This window comes from Chlorocebus sabaeus, chromosome 24 (assembly GCF_047675955.1).
Source record: "Chlorocebus sabaeus isolate Y175 chromosome 24, mChlSab1.0.hap1, whole genome shotgun sequence".
Lineage (NCBI taxonomy): Eukaryota > Metazoa > Chordata > Mammalia > Primates > Cercopithecidae > Chlorocebus > Chlorocebus sabaeus.
In genome coordinates this window covers 54171727-54190756 of record NC_132927.1, presented here as the reverse complement: position 1 = coordinate 54190756, position 19030 = coordinate 54171727, and the positions used below count along the sequence as shown (strand labels likewise).

At 45.9% G+C, this 19030-nt stretch overlaps 1 protein-coding gene across 6 annotated transcripts in view; it reads right to left on the bottom strand.

The window, feature by feature from the left end:
• The window catches only part of ADCK1 (aarF domain containing kinase 1), a 128757-nt gene that overhangs the window by 70461 nt on the left and 39266 nt on the right, over positions 1-19030 (bottom strand). For all 6 annotated transcript variants that reach the window (XM_007987421.3, XM_073011201.1, XM_073011203.1 and 3 more), the window contains one exon: positions 4302-4505. In XM_007987421.3, coding sequence (XP_007985612.1) covers positions 4302-4505 — 204 coding nt within the window. The remainder of the gene's footprint in view (positions 1-4301; positions 4506-19030) is intronic.

The following is a 19030-nucleotide window of genomic DNA, read 5'->3' as shown; positions in this document are numbered from 1 at the left end:
TGACCTCAAGTGATCCACCTGCCTCAGCCTCCCAGTGGGATTATAGGCATGAGACACCATGCACGGCTTGGACCATTTCTTGAAATAGGCTGTAACAAGATCTGACTTGTCTGTATGTCAAGGGGGCAGATATAGATGTGTGTGTGTGTACATGACCAAAGATAACAGCACAGTGCGGTTCACAATTCTACAGATCATCCCTTAATTCCCACGATAACTCTGTCCCCAAGCTTCCCACCCACCTCAGACCTCCCCATCTATATCTTCCTCCCCTTTTCAAAGATAACCTCATCTCCCACATTACTAAAAATTCAAGCTATTTGGCAAATTCCTTCAATCACCCAACCACATGCCCCACCCCACTCCGTATATCTCAGTTTCTTCATCCTTCTTTTGATCAGTCCCTCCCCAAGTCCTTCTCTCCCTCAGGCTCACATTCTGAAAAGAACATTCTAGGCCCTTCATAATGTGGCCTCAGTCCCAAACCTACAATCTCTGCTCCACTATTCACCGGCTGAATGCCACATTGTAATCAACAAGACTTCACTGTTCACCTCCGTGCTTTATGCTTTCCTGTCCCTGCACGTCTGCTGAGCCCAGCTTATTAATCAGTAACCACTTCCTCCAACATCCACGTCCTCCAATTCCATCCATCTCTAAGGGGCTGGGTCAGAGGCCACCTGCTTCAGAAAGCCTCCATCTGCCCAAGGCAACCTCTCTCTCCTCGGCAAGCTCCTTGAGCACTATGTGGCCATGTATTACCATGAGTGAACCTCCCAGGCCCCTGGACTGTGAGGACTGGAACAAGGTCATACTCATCCCTGGCTACACCCAAGTGTTCATCACTGTCCTTTTTCGCTAAATACCAACTGCGTAGACCAGCAGGAGAGAGAAGGAATGAAGGAAACAGTGCTCAGGCACAGAATCACTAGCCATTAGAGACTGCGGAGCATCAGAGAACAACTAACCCCAATGCCACGTCCTCCAACATGCAGCCAAGGGCTCAGGCGCCCAGAGTGGTCAACAGCCTCGTGGCTGAGACCTATGCATACCCATTCAGGGTGTAGAGATGTCAGTCTGGGTTCCTTCAATAGCATGAACCATGCCCAAGAGTAGAAAGAGCCCCAGTCTCGTCCACCTGGTCAGGGATCCCTCAAAAGGGAAGGGCCAGGTCTTCACAACCATCCCTGACTTGTAAGCTCAGGCGCCATCTGCTGGCCAAGGTCAGCACTGCATCTGGACCCACGGCCCCAAGGGCAGTCAAGGGGACCAAGGCTGGGAACATCCCCGACCCAGTCGAGAGCCAGGTGACTTTTAAGGAGACAGACACGACCCCACTTCCCAGAGGCTGGGCTCCTGTTTGCCTCCTGGAACCTGTATTTCAGTATATAAGCCTAACATCCAAACAAAGGAAAAAAGTAAGTTTCTTTCTGGTAATACTAGCTGAGAAACTTCCAAGATACACACACAGACACACACACTGCTTCTTTTTCCTGCCAAATAGAAGCTGTTATGTAGAGGACAAATCACCAGCCTGGGAATTAGAGGACGTGAGGTCTCATCCTGCTGCTTGTCATGGGCCCTCCCTTAGCAATGTGGCCCCCAGCACACTCCCTGTCTGAGCCAATGCTATGCAAGGATGGTGCCCCTTCAAGTGCCCTCACCTCTGCACTGATGGTGCCAGCTGATGTGCAGAAATTCTGACTGATCAAGAAATGTATATGAACCGTGGGGTCCAGAAGTACTGCACCCTCAATCTTACCCCACACCCATGCTGGCAACACCCCACAGGGCCGGGCCCCACCTGCCTGCGACAGGGACGGGTCTGAGGACATAGTGACCTCTAACACTGCTGTTGGCCATCCAAGTGTCTCTCTCACCGTGCCTCTACTCTCTACAGTCTGAGCTTTAGGAACACTTACGGAATCTCTGAGTCCAAGGTAACCTCAAGCCTATCCGAGGACCGGGACCTAGGAAGGTGGTGAGGCAAGACTGACAGCCTCTTTTAAGCCAGGGATGAAACAGAGCTTTCTACAGGTCTTGGGCTGGCATGGAGCTGAGGATGAGTGGGGCCCACTCAAGCATCCTGGGGGCGAGACTGCTCCCCGAGAAGTGTCATGGGAGGGGCTGGAGGAGGTTGGAAATGCCAAGTGAGTGACATTCCCCCGCCCTCACACCCCCACACGCACCCACCCTTCTTCCCACATGGCCCCGCTCCCCTCCCTCCACCCACACACTGGGAAAGTGTGTCACCAGGGAACAAATGCCATCTTCCCAGGGGGAGGAGGAGGAAGATGGCAGGGAAGACGGAGTGTGTGCCTGTGGGGCCCTGGTAAGAACCCAAAAGGCTCTGAAGAAGCTCCCCAGCTATGAGGGATTCCCCTCAGAACCATGACACGGACAGTGGCCCATTTTCTCAGGGAGCTAAAGAAGCATTGTGGGGCAGGAGCCACATGGCCACTGTGCTCAGGGCTAATCGGCAGGGGGTGGAGGGGATTGGAGAAGGGGCCCTGAAGAGCAGGCGACGTCCTCCAACCCCAAACATTCTTTAGCCAGCTGGGTGGGCCACCATGACTGCTGACACTCCAAACTTCCCTCACTCCACCCTGGCTTGGGGACAGCCACTGACATGCCCTTGTCCCACCTCCCTCCCCAGCTCTCCAGACAAGTCAGCCTCCAAGGGTTAACCTGCTGCCTTCTGCTCCTTTTTTCCACCCCCAGAGAGCTGCCACACGCCAGCAATGATGCACTTCACACTGTTATTACCGTGATTTATTTAGTTTTAATTTTGGGGTGAATCTCGTGCTGTTAGAAGCTGGGGGCCAAGAGTCTTGTTAAGAGGCAAAGCCATGCGTGGGCCGGCACTGTGCCAATTCAGTCCCCTCTGCCTAGGGTCCTTCTCTCCTGCCCCTGCTCCTCCCAGCTTGCAGCCTGCTCCCTGACTCCAGCCACAGATCAGGTTTACCTTTCACTCACTGTCCCCCGCTTTGGAGGAAATGTTCCTCAGTGGCAGGGAAGTCAGAGACGTTTCTATGCTCACCCCCTGTGTGATCCAAGCCCCGCTCCAGGCCAGGATACCTCTGAGAAGTGGGATACCTTTGGATGGATGCTGTATACCTGGGGCCAGCTCCACATTAAGGGACCAATGGTCAGGGCCAGTTCCCTGTAAAAAGGGAACCACTGGTCTTTATCAAACCTCTGCCCCACTCTCCCGGCCCTGCGCCAAGTAGCCTAAGGACACTATTTCTAGTTCACCCATTGGCTCTTTAAGCAGCCCCAGGGCACCTGCTAGGTATTGTTTCGGAGCCCTAAATACAGAGTAAAAGGACTGTCGTGGTCTTCATCCTCAAAGACTATGGCTTGCAGGGAAACCCTTAGACACAACTAATCAATCCACAAGTTGCACACGTGCAGGGAGCAAAGTTCTGCAGAGCCCAAAGGAGGGATAAGATCGGTCAAGGAAGGGTCACAGAAGACTTCCTAGAAGAGCTCGGGTGACGGGAAACCCAGCACCTAGCACCCTGCCTGGGATTTGCTAGCTAGGTAGACAGACAGGCAGATGGCCTGAAGTCACTTGACAAGTAGAGAATGAAGCAAAGACACCAGGCAGATGGTAGACCATGGTACAAGCACTGGGGACTAAGAGAACATAGTGAGCTTGAGACAGGTAGCACAATGGGACCAGAGCATGGGGAAATAACCATAATAGTATAGAACACCATTACTATACAAATAATAGCTAATATTTGTTGAGCACTTGCTCTACATCAGGTACTACACTAAGCACCTTCTATTCATTATCCCATCTAATCCGCACAGCAACCTTATGTGGTGGGCTACAGATAAGGAAAGTGAGGTGCCAAGATCAATCATTTGTGCAAGGTCCAAGCTCTTGGCTCTAGAGTCTAAACCAGTGTCACTCTGCCCCACCAACTTATAGACAGGTAGGTGGAAACCAGATGGGATGGGCTTGAAAGCCCTGCTGAGGATAAAGCTTCAATAAGGCACTAAACCTTCAGTAAGTGACAGATATTATTAGGTTGAACCATATGAATCATATATAGGTTTCAGGTCAGTAACAGTCTCATAGGAACTATTTCATATGGTTGAACTGGTATGTTTCACTGAGGGCCACTGAGATTCCTTCTAACCTCTTTGATTTCAGCACTGAGAGTGGCTGTGACATTTGGTTTTGTGTCACTGGTGGATCCCCAGCACCCTGGCCGAGACTGCAAGAATTCAGCCGGGGCCTTTTCTGAAGCATCCCAACCCAGGCCCATCCCCACCGCAAAGGTGGGTACCTCCTTGCCCAGATCCTCTCGGATGACCTGGCGGATCTCTTGCATGCTGCTCTGTGGAGCCTGGCTGTGCAGGACCTTCAGCGTGCTGGTGTACTCCTCTGGCAACAGGTAGTCCAGTGCCCCCAGGTGCTGGCCGACCTTGATGAAGGTGCCCCGGTTGGCACAGCAGAGCTCACAGAGACGCCTGGCAGAGCGAAGGTGCACCTGCAGGAAGACAGGCCAGAGCCAGAGAGGTGTGAGTGCAGACTGTTCCCTAGACCTTGTTCCCTTCACCTTCCTGCTCTGCTTGAAAACCCTCATTACCCCACAATGTCCAGGGCGGGCGCATGCACAAGCACACACATACACACACGCACGCACGCGCGCGCACACACACACACACACCTTCTCCCTTGGTGTCCAGCTTCCTGGTACATAGGGCAGTCAACTCCAACCTCATACAGAGGCCGCCCTTCATACATGGCCCAGTGCTTCCTATCTCCTCCTCTTCATCAAAACTTACCTAGTCTGGGTCCCCCTCCCTAGAAATAAGCGTTCAAGGCTTTTAACCAAGTCTAACTTACTAATGATTCATTCAAGGAACACAGAGTTAAAGTATTTGCCACCCACCCCTCAGACATATCAATTATGCTTTGCTTGTTTGGATTGCCACGTTTTATAAAACATGGTCATAGGTATTTTATCTTTTAATTTTCACAGCACCTCAAGGAAGCAAGTTTTGCTATCTTTAAAGAAGACAAACTAGGTTGTTTTGTTTCTAAACAAATTGCTAGGCCGGGTGCAGTGGCTCATGCCTGTAATCCCAACACTTTGGGAGGCTGAGGCAGGGGGATCATGAGGTCAGGAGTTCAAGACCAGCCTGGCCAAGATGGTGAAACCCCGTCCCTACTAAAAATACAAAAAAATTATTCGGGCATGGTGGCAGGCACCTGTAATCCCAGCTACTTGGGAGGCTGAGGCAGAGAATTGATTGAACCCAGGAGGCGGACGTTGCAGTGAGCTGAGATCATACCACTGCACTCCAGCCTGGGCAACAGAGCAAGACTCCATCTCAAAAAAAAAAAAAAAAGAAAAGAAAAGAAATCACTAATAAATATCAAACGAAGGTCTAGAAAATACTCCAAAATCTAGGGTTCTTTGGTGCAGCAAACTTTAGCAGGGATCTCTTATTAACTGGAGGAGTCACTGTAGTGAGGGGTATGAGGCACATGGAGAAGGCATCTGGGCAGGTTGTCTAGGACAGAGAGCAGCCTTAATTCACATCTGGGTGCTCACCGGTCCTTCCAGGGTTGGGAGGTGGCCCCATCTGCCCCCAGGCTGCATATCCACAGTCATCCCTGCAGCCCAACTGAGGGCCTTGGTATATAAGAGTCCTACCTTCTAAGAGCTAAGCCTCTGAGGCAGGATGAGGCCATGGGCACATGCAGAAGACAAGGGACCCCGGTACCCTGTGGGGACCTGGCACCTGCCTTCTCCCAACTCAGTCAACCAAGAGAGTGAACCATGAGGATGGACTTACACTCTTCAGTGCCACGTAGGATGCTGATGTAATTAACACATATTGGGGGCCATAAAATCATGTGAGGAGTTAAATAACAGTTGACAACAAAGGTGGAAGAAGCGTTCAAAGATCCTATATAATTAGTTGCCAAGTGAATCACACAGGAAATTTAGAAATTAAGGAGTTTTTTTGTTTTTGTTTTTGTTTTAGCTCCCACATATAAGAGAGAACACGTGATATTGGAGGTAGAAAGTGGAAAAACAGATAACAAACTAGGAAATATGGGTGGTGGGAAGGGCGAGGATGAAGAGAAGTGGATTAAAGGGTACAAACATAAAGTAAACTTGAAGGGATAAATTCAATGTTTGAGAGCAGAGAAGAATGACTATATTTAGAAAACTGCGGGATCTCATTAAACTAAAGAGCTTCTGCACAGCAAAAGAAACTACCATCAGAGTGAACAGGCAACCTACAGAATGGGAGAAAATTTTTGCAATCTACTCATCTGACAAAGGGCTAATATCCAGAACCTACAAAGAACTCAAACAAATTTACAAGAAAAAAACAAACAACCCCATCCAAAAGTGGGCAAAGGATATGAACAGACATTTCTCAAAAGAAGACATTCATACAGCCAACAGACACATGAAAAAATGCTCATCATCACTGGCCATCAGAGAAATGCAAATCAAAACCACAATGAGATACCATCTCACACCAGTTAGAATGGCGATCATTCAAAAGTCAGGAAACAACAGGTGCTGGAGAGGATGTGGAGAAATAGGAACACTTTTACACTGTTGGTGGGATTGTAAACTAGTTCAACCATTATGGAAAACAGTATGGCGATTCCTCAAGGATCTAGAACTAGATGTACCATATGACCCAGCCATCCCATTACTGGGTATATACCCAAAGGATTATAAATTATGCTGCTATAAAGACACATGCACACGTATGTTTATTGCAGCACTATTCACAATAGCAAAGACTTGGAATCAACCCAAATGTCCATCAGTGACAGATTGGATTAAGAAAATGTGGCACATATACACCATGGAATACTATGCAGCCATAAAAAAGGATGAGTTTGTGTCCTTTGTAGGGACATGGATGCAGCTGGAAACCATCATTCTCAGCAAACTATCACAAGAACAGAAAACCAAACACCGCATGTTCTCACTCATAGGCGGGAACTGAACAATGAGATCACTTGGACTCGGGAAGGGGAACATCACACACTGGGGCCTATCATGGGGAGGGGGGAGGGGGGAGGGATTGCATTGGGAGTTATACCTGATGTAAATGACGAGTTGATGGGTGTAGCACACCAACATGGCACAAGTATACATATGTAGCAAACCTGCACGTTGTGCACATGTACCCTACAACTTGAAGTTTAATAATAAATTAAAAAAAAAAAAAAAAAGAAAACTGCATTATACTCAAGTGATAGCTACCCTAAATACCCTGACTTAATCACCACACATTATAAATGTGTAAGAATTTCCCACATACTCCATAAATTTGCACAATTTTTTTTTGAGAAAGGGTCTCGCTGTGTCTCCCAGAGTGGAGTGCAGTGGCATAATCATGGCTCACAGTAGTCCCCATCTCCCAGGCTCAAGCAATCCACCCACCTCGGCCTTCCAAAGTGCTGGGATTACCGTTATGAGCCACCACGCCCAGACTGCTGCTGCCCAGAAGAGACTGCTGCAGCCCTGAACACCCTCAACCCAGCAGCCAAAGGGCCCATCTGCCCAGCTCCTGCCACAGCAGAGGAGATGCCTCACACTCCAGGCACTACCAGGCCATCCTTAGGCCCACAGGCACCTGTCCACTTCAAACTTTGTGAGACATTTTTTCTTTTTCTTTTTTTTTTTTTTTTTTTTTTTGAGACACCCAGGCTGGAGTGCAGTAGTGCAGTATCAGCTCATTGCAACCTCTGTCTCCCAGATACAAGTGATTCTCCTGCCTCAGCCTCCTAACTAATTTTAGCCATGTACCACCACGCCCAGCTAATTTTTGTATTTTTAGCAGAGATGAGGTTTCACTATGTTGGCCAGGCTGGTCTTGAACTCCTGACCTCAAGTAATCTGCCCGCCTTGCTCTCCCAAAGTGCTAGGATTATGTAATGAGTTTTAATCTGCCTCATATTAGTGAAAAGCATTGTCATAGCCAGCTTGGTTTGGGGTTTGGGAGGGAGGCAATTAATAGCTAATAAGATCAACTCAGTGTTGATTAGTTATTGATTAGGCAAGATGGAGTCAAAGCAATCCCTTTACCCACATCTAAAGCCCCAAGAGCAGGGGCCCTAGTCCCCAAGCTACGCAGAAAGCTATCAAAGTCAGACTGAATCCATGGGGCTCCCCATCAGAACTGGGCAATATCTCCAATGGGGCTTAGGGTCGTGTAAGTGACAGAGAGGAATGAGACCATCAGATAGTCATACATACACACCCCACACACAGAGAGACAGGCAGACACAGAAAGAGAAGGCGACAGACCCCAAACTGACCTTTGATTAATTCTTCTAGTCAGAAACCTAAGACCCAAAGGAATGAAATGTTAACAGTGGTATCTCTGGGGTGTGAAATTATAAGAGTACTTTTTTCTTCTATATAGGTTTTCTGTATTTCCCAAATTTCTTTTTTCTGGACACAGAATCTCATTCTGTCGCCCAGGCTGGAGTGCAGTGGCGTGATCTCGGCTCACAGTAGCCTCTGCCTCCTGAGTTCAAGTGATTCTCCTGCCTCAGCCTCCCAAGTAGCTGGGACTACAGAGGCCCGCCACCATGCCTGGCTAATTTTTGTATTTTTAGTAGAGAAGGGGTTTTTCACCATGTTGCCCAGGCTAGTATCGAACTCCTGAGCTCAAGAGATCCACTCGCCTTGGCCTCCCAAAGTGCTGGGATTACAGGTGTGAGCCACTATGCCTGACCTGTATTTCCCAAATTTCTTATGAATAATAAATATTATGATAATGGGGGAAATTTTTTTATCATCCCTTTTCAGCATCTTCTGAGAATGGAAAGTCCAGCTGATCATTTTTTTCAGCTTTAAATGGACAAGATTCTGCCACACAGACTGGACCAGTTTTGATCAGAGAGAATCCAGCATCTCTTTCCTAATCTGGCAGGATCCCATGGCACACATGTGTGCTGTCCATCAGAAAAATGAAACTGTAACTCCTCATCCCCAAGAAATCAGGCCCACAGTCTGCAAGTTCTCTTTTCCAGATGTTAACCTTTACGTTGTCATTTAGACAGCAAAGTAAAGCTCATCATGTCTTAGGGGAAAAAAACGAGTTGCAGTTTGTAAACATATTAAAAGAATTTAACCTCAGACTGAACCCCACCCTGACCACACATGGGATAGTTCTGTAGTTAAGAACACAGGACTTCAGAGTGTCTCAGGCTACATCCCAACTTTACCACACAGAAGCTGGTGGACTTGGGCAAATTACGTAACCTTTCCCTACTTCAGTTTTTTCATCTATAAAAGTAAGATAATAATAGTACCTACACCTCATAGGGCTGCTATGAAGATTAAATGAGGTGAGGTAATATATGTATCCATTTAGCCAGGGCTGGTACTTCTATACTTACTACAAGGGTATTGGGATTTGTTTCAATCACATGCGGTAAGACACACAAACACAGAAATGATTACCATGAAAGCAGAAGCCTTTACAGACAAAGTCTCTAGAAATAGATGGCATGATGGCATGCCATGCCAGGCCACGTAGGGAAAGAAGCACCAGAATCAAAGGCAGAGGGGGAAAGCAGGAAAATGTGGACAAGAGCCTTTGCTGCTATTCCATGTGAAGGAATGGTCAAGGCAGGGTAAACAGGATAGGACTGGTCACTTTGAATAATTTCATTGGGCTCTGGGGCATAGGAGCTGTCCCTAGTTGTCTACTACCTAATGATGGGGGAATTAGGGCAGGAGCATAGTAGTACAGAGTAAAAGAGCCTGATGAAGTAGGTGGTTATGAGGTATGGGCTCTGAATTGGTTGATTTGCATATGACAAGCACACTCCCGTCAGTGGGTGGCTCACGCCTGTAATCCCAGCACTTTAGGGGGCCAATGCAGGTGGATCACCTGAGGTCAGGAGTCCAAGACCTGCTTGGTCAACATGGTGAAACCCTGCCTCTACTAAAAATACAAAAAAATTAGCTGGGTGTGGAGGCAGGCACCTGTGATCCCAGCTACTCAGGCGCCTGAGGCACAAGAATCGCTTGAACCCGGGAGGCAGAGGTTGTAGTGAACCAAGATCACACCACTATACTCCAGCCTGGATGACAGAGTGAGACTTCATCTCAAAAGAAAAAAAGCATACTCCCAAGAGAGCTGCTACCTATCTCTAAGAATTAGTTGACCCTGGGAGCAGCAGTCCCTCCAACGCCAGCAAAACCAAGATGTCAAAGTACCAGAAAATACAGAAAATAAAAAATAGGATTAATCCAATACTCTAACTATACTTCCTTGGGGATCTCATCCGGTATCATGGCTGTAAATACCATCTTCACATTGATACACACAAATGTGTATCTCCTGCCCAGACCTCTCCTCTGACTGGAGCTTGCTGATTACAGCTGCCTCTCTAACATCAATTACTCCAATATCCAACAGGCTCTTCAAACTTAGCCTGACTTTCCCACCACTCCCACTACCACCACCTGTTCTTCCCACAGTCTTCTCCACCTTAGGAAATGGCAAGGTTAAACTTGGACTTTTTCAGGCCATAAATCATGATGTCAACCTTGACATTTCTTCCAAAACAGGAACTGAAATTACCTTCCCATCTGAAAAACTGGACAGCATATATAGAACAATGGTGTGCAAGACACTTGACATCAGGCAAGGAAGAAGAGTGATTCCTGAAAGATGAGAAAGAAACGAGGTGAACATGATGAATGCCCCAGTTCACTGCACTGGGAGCTTCCAGGCTGAAATGGCAGGGAGGGGAAGCCAGGCAGTGACTGGAAGACTCCTCAATTGAGGAGATACAGCTGAGAGTCCAGAAAGAGTTCAAAGGACAGAGTAGCGAAGAGGAGAGAGCTGTACAAAGAAAGAATACTAAAGGTCTGCAGAGATCCCACTGCATATACAGCTGAGTACCGATCAGCACCTGCATATCCAAAAATGGTATGAGTCCAGGAAAAGAACAACCCAAAAGGTTTAGGGTTAACAGTACCCAGCATCCACATAGGACCTATTTCCACCCTCCAAACTGAAAAAAAACTCATCATTCATGGGACATTTGTGGCAATATCCAGAAGGGCTTTGCATCAGTAATGGCATATATCCCAAAACAAATACTGTTCTATTCCCATCTAACAAATATTAAAAGCAAGATCTGAAAAAAGCAAACTACTTCAAGTAACTTAACTGTGTCCTAGAACAAAGCTCAATATTTATAAGAATACAAAAATATCTACCACCCTGAAAATAAAAGCACAATGCCAGGCACAGTGGTTCACACCTGTAATCCCAGCACTTTGGGAGGCCAAGACAGGCAGAGCACCTGAGCTCAGGAGTTCAAAACCAGCCTGGGCAACATGGCAAAATTCCGTCTCTACAAAAAATACAACAATTAGCTAGACACGGTGGCATGCACCTGAAATCCCAGCTACTTGGGAGGCAGAGGCAAGAGAACTGCTTGAGCCCAGGAGGCAAAGGTTGCAGTGAACCAAGGCCTGGATGACACAAAAGAGACAGAAAGAGAATCCTATCAAACTTTTAGAGATGAAAAACATAATGCATGAGATGAAAAGCACACAAGATGCGATTAATGGCAGATTAGACATTGCAGGGGGAAAAAAATATCAGGCCAGGCATGGTGGCTCACACCTGTAATCCCAGCACGTTGGGAATCCAAGGGGGATGATGGATTGCCTGAGCCAGAGATTTTGAGACCAGCCTGGGCAACATGGCAAGACCCTGTCTCTAAAATATATATATATAAAAAAGATTAGTGAACTTGAAAACCTGGCAACAGAAACTATTCAGAATGAAACACATAGAAGTAAAAATAATTTTTTTTTAGTGAAAAGAACATCAGTGAAATGTGGAACAAATTCAAGCAGCCTAGTAAATATGTAGTTGAAGCCCCCAAAGGAGAAGAGATGAGGAGTGAAATATATATATATTTATAATTAAATATATATAAATTATAATTAAATATATAAATATATATTTAAAGAAAATGGCTGAAATTTTTTTCAAATTTGTTTTTTTAAATGTATAAACTAATAAATTCAAGGACCTCAACAAGCCCCAAGCACAAGAAACATGAAGAAAGCTACATAATTTTTTAAAACAATTTATACAGAGAAAAAAGATACAGACAGAAGAATAAAGATAAGAATGATGGCAGATTTTTCACTGGAAACAATACAAGCAGACGGTAGTATAGTAACATCTCTGAAAACAAAGAATTCTAAACCCAGCAAACAAAATTTTTCAAAAATAAAGGCATAAAAGTTCTTGCAGACATAGGAAAACGGATAGATTTCATATCCCTGTACTACAAGAGATGTCAAAGAACCGGCCAGGTGCAGTGGCTCACACCTGTAATCCCAACACTTTGGGAGGCAGAGGCAGGCAGATCACGAGGTCAGGAGTTTGAGACCAGCCTAGCCAATATGGTGACACCCCGTCTCTACCAAAAATACAAAAGAATTAGCCAGGCGTGGTGGCATGAGCCTGTAGTCCCAGTTACTCGGGAGGCTGATGCAGAAGAATCACTTGAACCTGGGAGGCAGAGGTTGCAGTGAGCTGAGATCACACCACTGCACTCCAGCCTGGGTGACAGAGCAAGATTCCATCTCAAAAAACAAATAAAAAATAAATAAAAACTAAAGAACCTTCAACAGGCAGAAGAAAAATGAAACCAGATAAAAATATGAATCTATATAAGGGAACAGAGGGACAAGAAATAACAACTTTATGAGTAAATATACAAGAACTTTTTTATACTTTATACATCTTTAAAACAAAAATGATTGCTTAACCAAATTAATAACAATCTAATGTGGTGTTTATAACATAAAGGCATGCATTACATCGATAGCATAAAACTTGGGAAGAAATGAAAGTATACGATTTTAAGATTCTTATACGATTTTAAGATCCAACATTTTGGGAGGCCGAGACTGAAGGATCATGAGGTCAGGAATTCGAGACCAGCCTGGCCAATATGTTGAAACCCTGTCTTTACTAAAAATACAAAAATTAGCCAGGCATGGTGGCACGCACCTGTAGTCCCAGCTACTTGGGAAGCTGAGGCAGAAGAATCACTTGAACCTAGGAGGCGGAGGTTGCAGTGAGCCAGGATCACGCCACTACATTCCAGCCTGGGCAACACAGCAAGACTCCATTTCAAAAAACAAAAAAGACCCAAATATATACCACCTAAAAGAAATGCTCTTCTAATATAAAAACACAAATAGGTTAAATGTATTGAGTTGGTGCAAAATAGCTGCCTTCATTAAAAGTAATGGCAAAAACAGTGAGTACTTTTGCACCAATCCAATAGAAGAATAAAAAAAGATATATCGGGCTGGGCACAGTGGCTCACGCCTAAAATCCCAGCACTTTGGGAGGCCGAGGTGGGTTGATCACAAGGTCAGGAGATCAAGACCATCCTGGCTAACATGGTGAAACCCCATTTCTACTAAAAATACAAAAAAAAAAAAAAGTAGCCAGGCATGGTGGCAGGCACCTGCAGTCCCAGCTACTTGGGAGGCTGAGGCAGGAGAATGGCATGAACCCAGGAGGCGCAGCTTGCAGTGAGCCGAGATCGCGCCACTGCACTCCAGCCTGGGCAACAGAAAAAGACTCTGCCTCAAAAAAAATAAAAAAAAAAGATATATCACGCCAATGCTAATCAAAAGAAAGATGAAACAGCTATATTTATAGCAGACAAAATTGATTTCAGAGAAAAGAATATTATCAGGGATAAAGAAAATCATTTCATAACAATAAAGGGATCAATCCATCAAGAGGATATACCATCCTAAACATTTATGCACCCAATAACACAGCTTCAACATACATGAAGCAAAAAACTAAAGGAACTGCAAAGAGAAACAGAAAAATCCACTTTATAGGCAGGGATTTCAATATCTTCTCAATACATGATATAACAAATAGATAGAAAATGAGTAAGGATATAAAAGACTTGAACACTATCAACCAATCTGAAGTGGCATTTATAGAACACTCTGTCCAACAGCAGCAGAATATACATTATTTTGAAGTATAAAAGGAACATTTGCCAAGAGAGACCATATTCTTTTTGTTTTTTGAGACAAGGTTTTACTGTGTCTCCTAGGCTGAAGTATAGTGACACCATCATTGTTTACTGCAGCCTTGAACTCTTGGCCTCAAAGGATTTTCCTGTTTTGGCCTCCCCAGTAGCTGAGACTACAGGCACACACCGCCACACCCAAGTAATTTTTTTAAATTTTTTGTTGAGTCAGAGTCTCACTATGTTGCCCAGGCTGGTCTCAATCTCCTGGCCTCAAGTGATCCTCCTGTCTCAGCCTTTCAAAGCACTGGGATTACAGGCATGAGCCACCACATGCAGCTGACAGACCACATTCTGAGTCATAAAGCAGATCTCAGGAAACTTAAAAGGATCAAAATATATAAAATATTTTCACTGACCACAATGGAACCAAAGTATAAATCAATAACCACAAAATCTCTGGAAAATTCCCAAATATTTGAAAACCAAGGCCGGGTTCAGTGGCTCATGCCTGTAATCCTAGCACTTAGGGAGGCTGAGGTGGAAGGATCACTTGAGGCCAGGAGTTTGAGACCAGCCTGGGCAACATAGTGAGAGCCCATCTTTACAAAAAATAAAAATAAAGAAAAATTAGCCAGGCGTGGTGGCATACGCCTGTAGTCCCAGCTACTTGAGTGGCTGAAATGTGGGAGCACTGCTTGAGCCCAGGAGGTCAAGGTTGTAGTGAGCCATCATCATGTCATTGCACTCCAGCCTCAGCAACAAAGTGAGACCCTATCTCAAAAAAAAGGAAGAAAACTAAATAACACAGTTATTGCAACGACCCGAGATTGTGCCACTGTCCTCCAGTCTGGGCCATACAGCAAAACTCCATCTTAAATTAATTAATTAATTAATTGATTGCTTAAATTAAATTAAATTAAATGCATGAAATCTTTCACACACATTATCTCATGTGACCCAGGTAAGAGCCCTTGAGATAGGTACCATCATTCTCCTCATTGCACAGATGAAAGAAGTTGGGCTCCAAAAAGTCAGAGGTCTTACCAAGGTTACTCAGCCAGTAAACAGTAGATTCAGGATTTGAAACATTGTCTTCTAATTGCAAAACATCTGTCTTTCTCTACACTCTGCCGCCTGTCCACACCATTACACATTCCTCATAAGTTAGAAGAAAAAGCAAGTGATGTTACTGCCTTCCACAATCCCAGGATGAAGAGCAGAGCAAGGAGTTCCTTTCCCCCAGGGTGGCTCAAAATCCTCCTTTTGTCTGAGCCTCTCTTGGAGAAGACGGGGTTTTTGCAGTAGCTCCATGGATATGATCAGCTGCTCTGCTTCGGGTCCACAGAAGAAAGAGCAGGGAAGCAACCCTAGACATGGCCAGGTTGCAACCAAACGAGGCTGGGACCCAATGAGAGGCCCAGAGCAACAGAGCTTTCCAATGTCAAGGACAATGACTTGACCGTTCCCCAGTGGGAAGGCCTTCTTCCCACCAGCCCCCACTCCACCCTTTCTTAGCAGGGATCAGCTGGGCAGACCCCAGGAGGGTCTCTGTTGGAGGATCCAGAACAGACGTTTTTCCCAAAAACCAGTCAGGATGTGGAATCACAGATGATTCACTCAACGAGAGCCACCTGCCCATCACAAGACACCTAGAGAGCCCTCCGCACTCCTGTCTTGAATCACACAGGGGTCAGCTCAAAGCCCCATCACACCAGGCCTGGCTTCCAGGACAGTCATGGGCTCCTCCTGCTTCTCAAGGCTTCCCTGGGTCCCCCGCAGGGTCACCCAAAGGGAACTGATACCCAGGGTCCTGCATGGCTGGATTAAGATGGGGAGAGGACCATAGCATAGCTTTGGGTCTAGGCTCTGACTAGGCCCTGCTTTCTGAGACTATAGGAGAGGCAGCTGTGAGAAGAGGGGGCTGGCACCAGCCGGCTATTGAGGTCCAGTCTAAGAACGAGGTTCAGGGTGGGTTGGAGAAGATACACTGGCTTAGGGGAGCAGAGATGGTCAGAAGGAGATGTTATAGTGACGTTCCAGTCAGAGGAGCAACTAAGCAAAATGGCCAAGAGAGGCCCCATGTGGCAGCTGGTCCTTGGGGGAACCACAGCCAAGCCTCCAGGGCTGCATCACACACCCAAACCAAAATGAACTTCTTGTAAGTGTAAAGTATGATAGCAAAAACTGCCCCAGAGCCGCAGGTAGTTACAGATCCAGCACCGTCTCACACCTGGTTATTAGTACTGTGGGACTTTTCATTATGAAATTACAAATTCCAGGAGCACTTCAAACCCAAATGATTCCAGAGCATACCATGGAGAAGAAAGAGAAGCAACTATTTCTGAGGGGCAAGTCTGAGGGATACTTCAGAAGGACTGAGCAGGGGATGATTTTGTATCTGTGTCCACCAAGAACCTAGAAAGACAATGCAATATAAAAAGGAACATTTTGGCCAGGCGCACTGGCTCATGCCTGTAATCCCAGCACTTTGGGAGGCCGAGGTGGGCAGATCACTTGAGGCCAGGAGTTCGAGACCAACCTGGCCAACATGGTGAAACTCCATCTCTACTAAAAATACAAAAATTAGCCGGGTGTGGTGGTACATGTGCCTGTAGTCCCAGCTACTCAGGAGGCTGGGTCAGGAAAACTGCTTGAACCCGGGAGGCGGAGTTTGCAGGGAGCTGAGGTTGTGCCACTGCATTCCAGCCTAAGGGACTGAGCAAGACCCAGTCTCAACAAAAAGGAAAAAAAAAAAGGAACATTTTAATTGAGCTACTATCACAGATTAAGTATTTACTATGTGTTAGGCCCTACTCTGAACCCTTTATACATGTATTTTCTCATTTAATTCCATAACCATCCTATATGGTAGGCACAATTATTATCCTCTCTTTTAAAGATGGTAAAGTTAAGCCTCAGAAAGGTTAAATGGTTCGGCCAAGGCCACACAGCTAATTAGTGGCAGACCTGGGATCTGAATCCCAGCAGTCTAACTCCAAGACGATAATGAAATACCTCTTAGAATACCAGTATACCTCAGAAGAAAAAGTTTTGAATCAAGACTCAAGGGACCTGGATTCTGGGACAATTCTGCCAATTACTGCCCCTACTTATGCAATCCTGAACAAATCATCTCAGCTTCTTGGACCTCAGCTCATCTGTAAATTGAGAGGTTGAGCAGAGTCAGGAATAGCAAGTGAGTGCATATGTGCCTCTCCTCCATTACTGCGCCCGTGCCACACATCAGACATCACTAATCAACCACAGCACGCACTCAGTGCGTCCAGGTGACGACTTGCTTATTGTCCAACCTGCACTCAACCACTACTAATCAACTGGAGTTTGCAAAGGAAATGTCTTTGCTTTCCCAGAGCTAGATGTTTCTAAGATGTCTTCTGACTCTAAAAACCTACAACCGTTACTGGGGTTCTAAAGACAAAATTTTAATTCTAGCCCCAACTCCAAGTAGATTGTTGTCTCTATGCCTCAGTCTTCCTTCTGCAAAATGGACAGTCTGTCCCACCATCATCTATGTGGTCAGCTCCACTTTCTCCCCTGTCCCAGTGAACTACACTCCAGGTCAACGCTCAATCTGAGTTACACAGACCGAGTCTGCTCTCAATGGACCTGACAGGAGAGAGCTAAGACCAAAGCCACTGAGATGATAGGATGAAGGGACACCGGTTCCTTTGCATTAAGCATTGTTTCCAGAAGGTTCCAGTCAAAATGAGAATATTCCCTAGAGGTGGTAACATAAGAAATTATGATCAGGCCAGGTGCGGTGGCTCACGTCTGTAATCCCAGCATTTTGGGAGGTCAAGGTGCGTGGACCATGAGGTCAGGAGATCAAGATCATCCTGGCCAACATGGTGAAACTCTGTCTCTAGTAAAATAAAAAATAATTAGCCGAGCATGGTGGTGTGTGCCTGTAGTCCTAGCTACTCGGGAGGTTGAAGCACAAGAATTGCTTGAACCCAATTGCTTGAACCTCCAGGCAGAGGTTACAGTAAGCCAAGAATACGCCACTGCACTCCAGCCTGAGCAACAGTGAGACTCTATCTCCAAAAAAAAAAAGGAAAGAAAGAAAGAAATTATGATCAGTCATTGACATCCTGGCAGGAGTTTCTTTACCTGTTTCTTTCTAGCCAGAGCAACTAACCTAGAGCAGATTTCTATGAAATGGGACAGTTTCCAAATGTAAGTTCTGTTTCAGAGAAGCCCATCCTAAAAGGAAGGTGGCAGATGGGGGTATCTGGAGAGGGCAGTTGCTAGTGGCTAAGAAAGCTTAATGAACACACTACATACAACATAAAACATAAAACATACTACACAGCTGCCAAGGATACTTGCATTTTAATAAAGAACAGATTTTAAGCCAAAGGAATTACTTTCTAATGGTGGAATTACAAGCATCAATAATGATTTAGGGAAGAATTAAGCAAAGAAAGTTGTTCCAGCATCCCTGAAATCCCAACAAATGAGCTGATGTGACTGTACAAGCCCTCAGCAAACAGCAAATGAGCTGCAAATTTAAGGGATTAATAATATTATTACTGGCAACTTGTGACTCCGCCTGCCAGTGAGCAAGCCTGCCACCAACAGACAAACCCAGATGCCCACAGGAGCTCAGGACACGTACTCTTTGGTCTGGAAAGCATCCATTTGGGAACCCAGTTGCCAGAAAAGCTGAAGAGAACCCTTCCCTCCATCTGCCCCTTAATCACACACACTGAGAAGATGCATAATTAATTTGTTCTCAACAGTTGTTCAGCAGCTAGAAGAGTGAGGGCATCTCTGGAATGGAAATTACAGACAAGAAAAACAAGCATTAGGCCGCGAGCAGAATGCAGCAGCCAGCCTGCTTCCCTTCCCCGCCATGCTTGCTCAGGCCATGGGCCTGAATGTGGGACAGGCGTCTTTTTCATTTCCTCACAGCCTTGGGCTCTTGGGGGCTGGTGGGAAAGAACA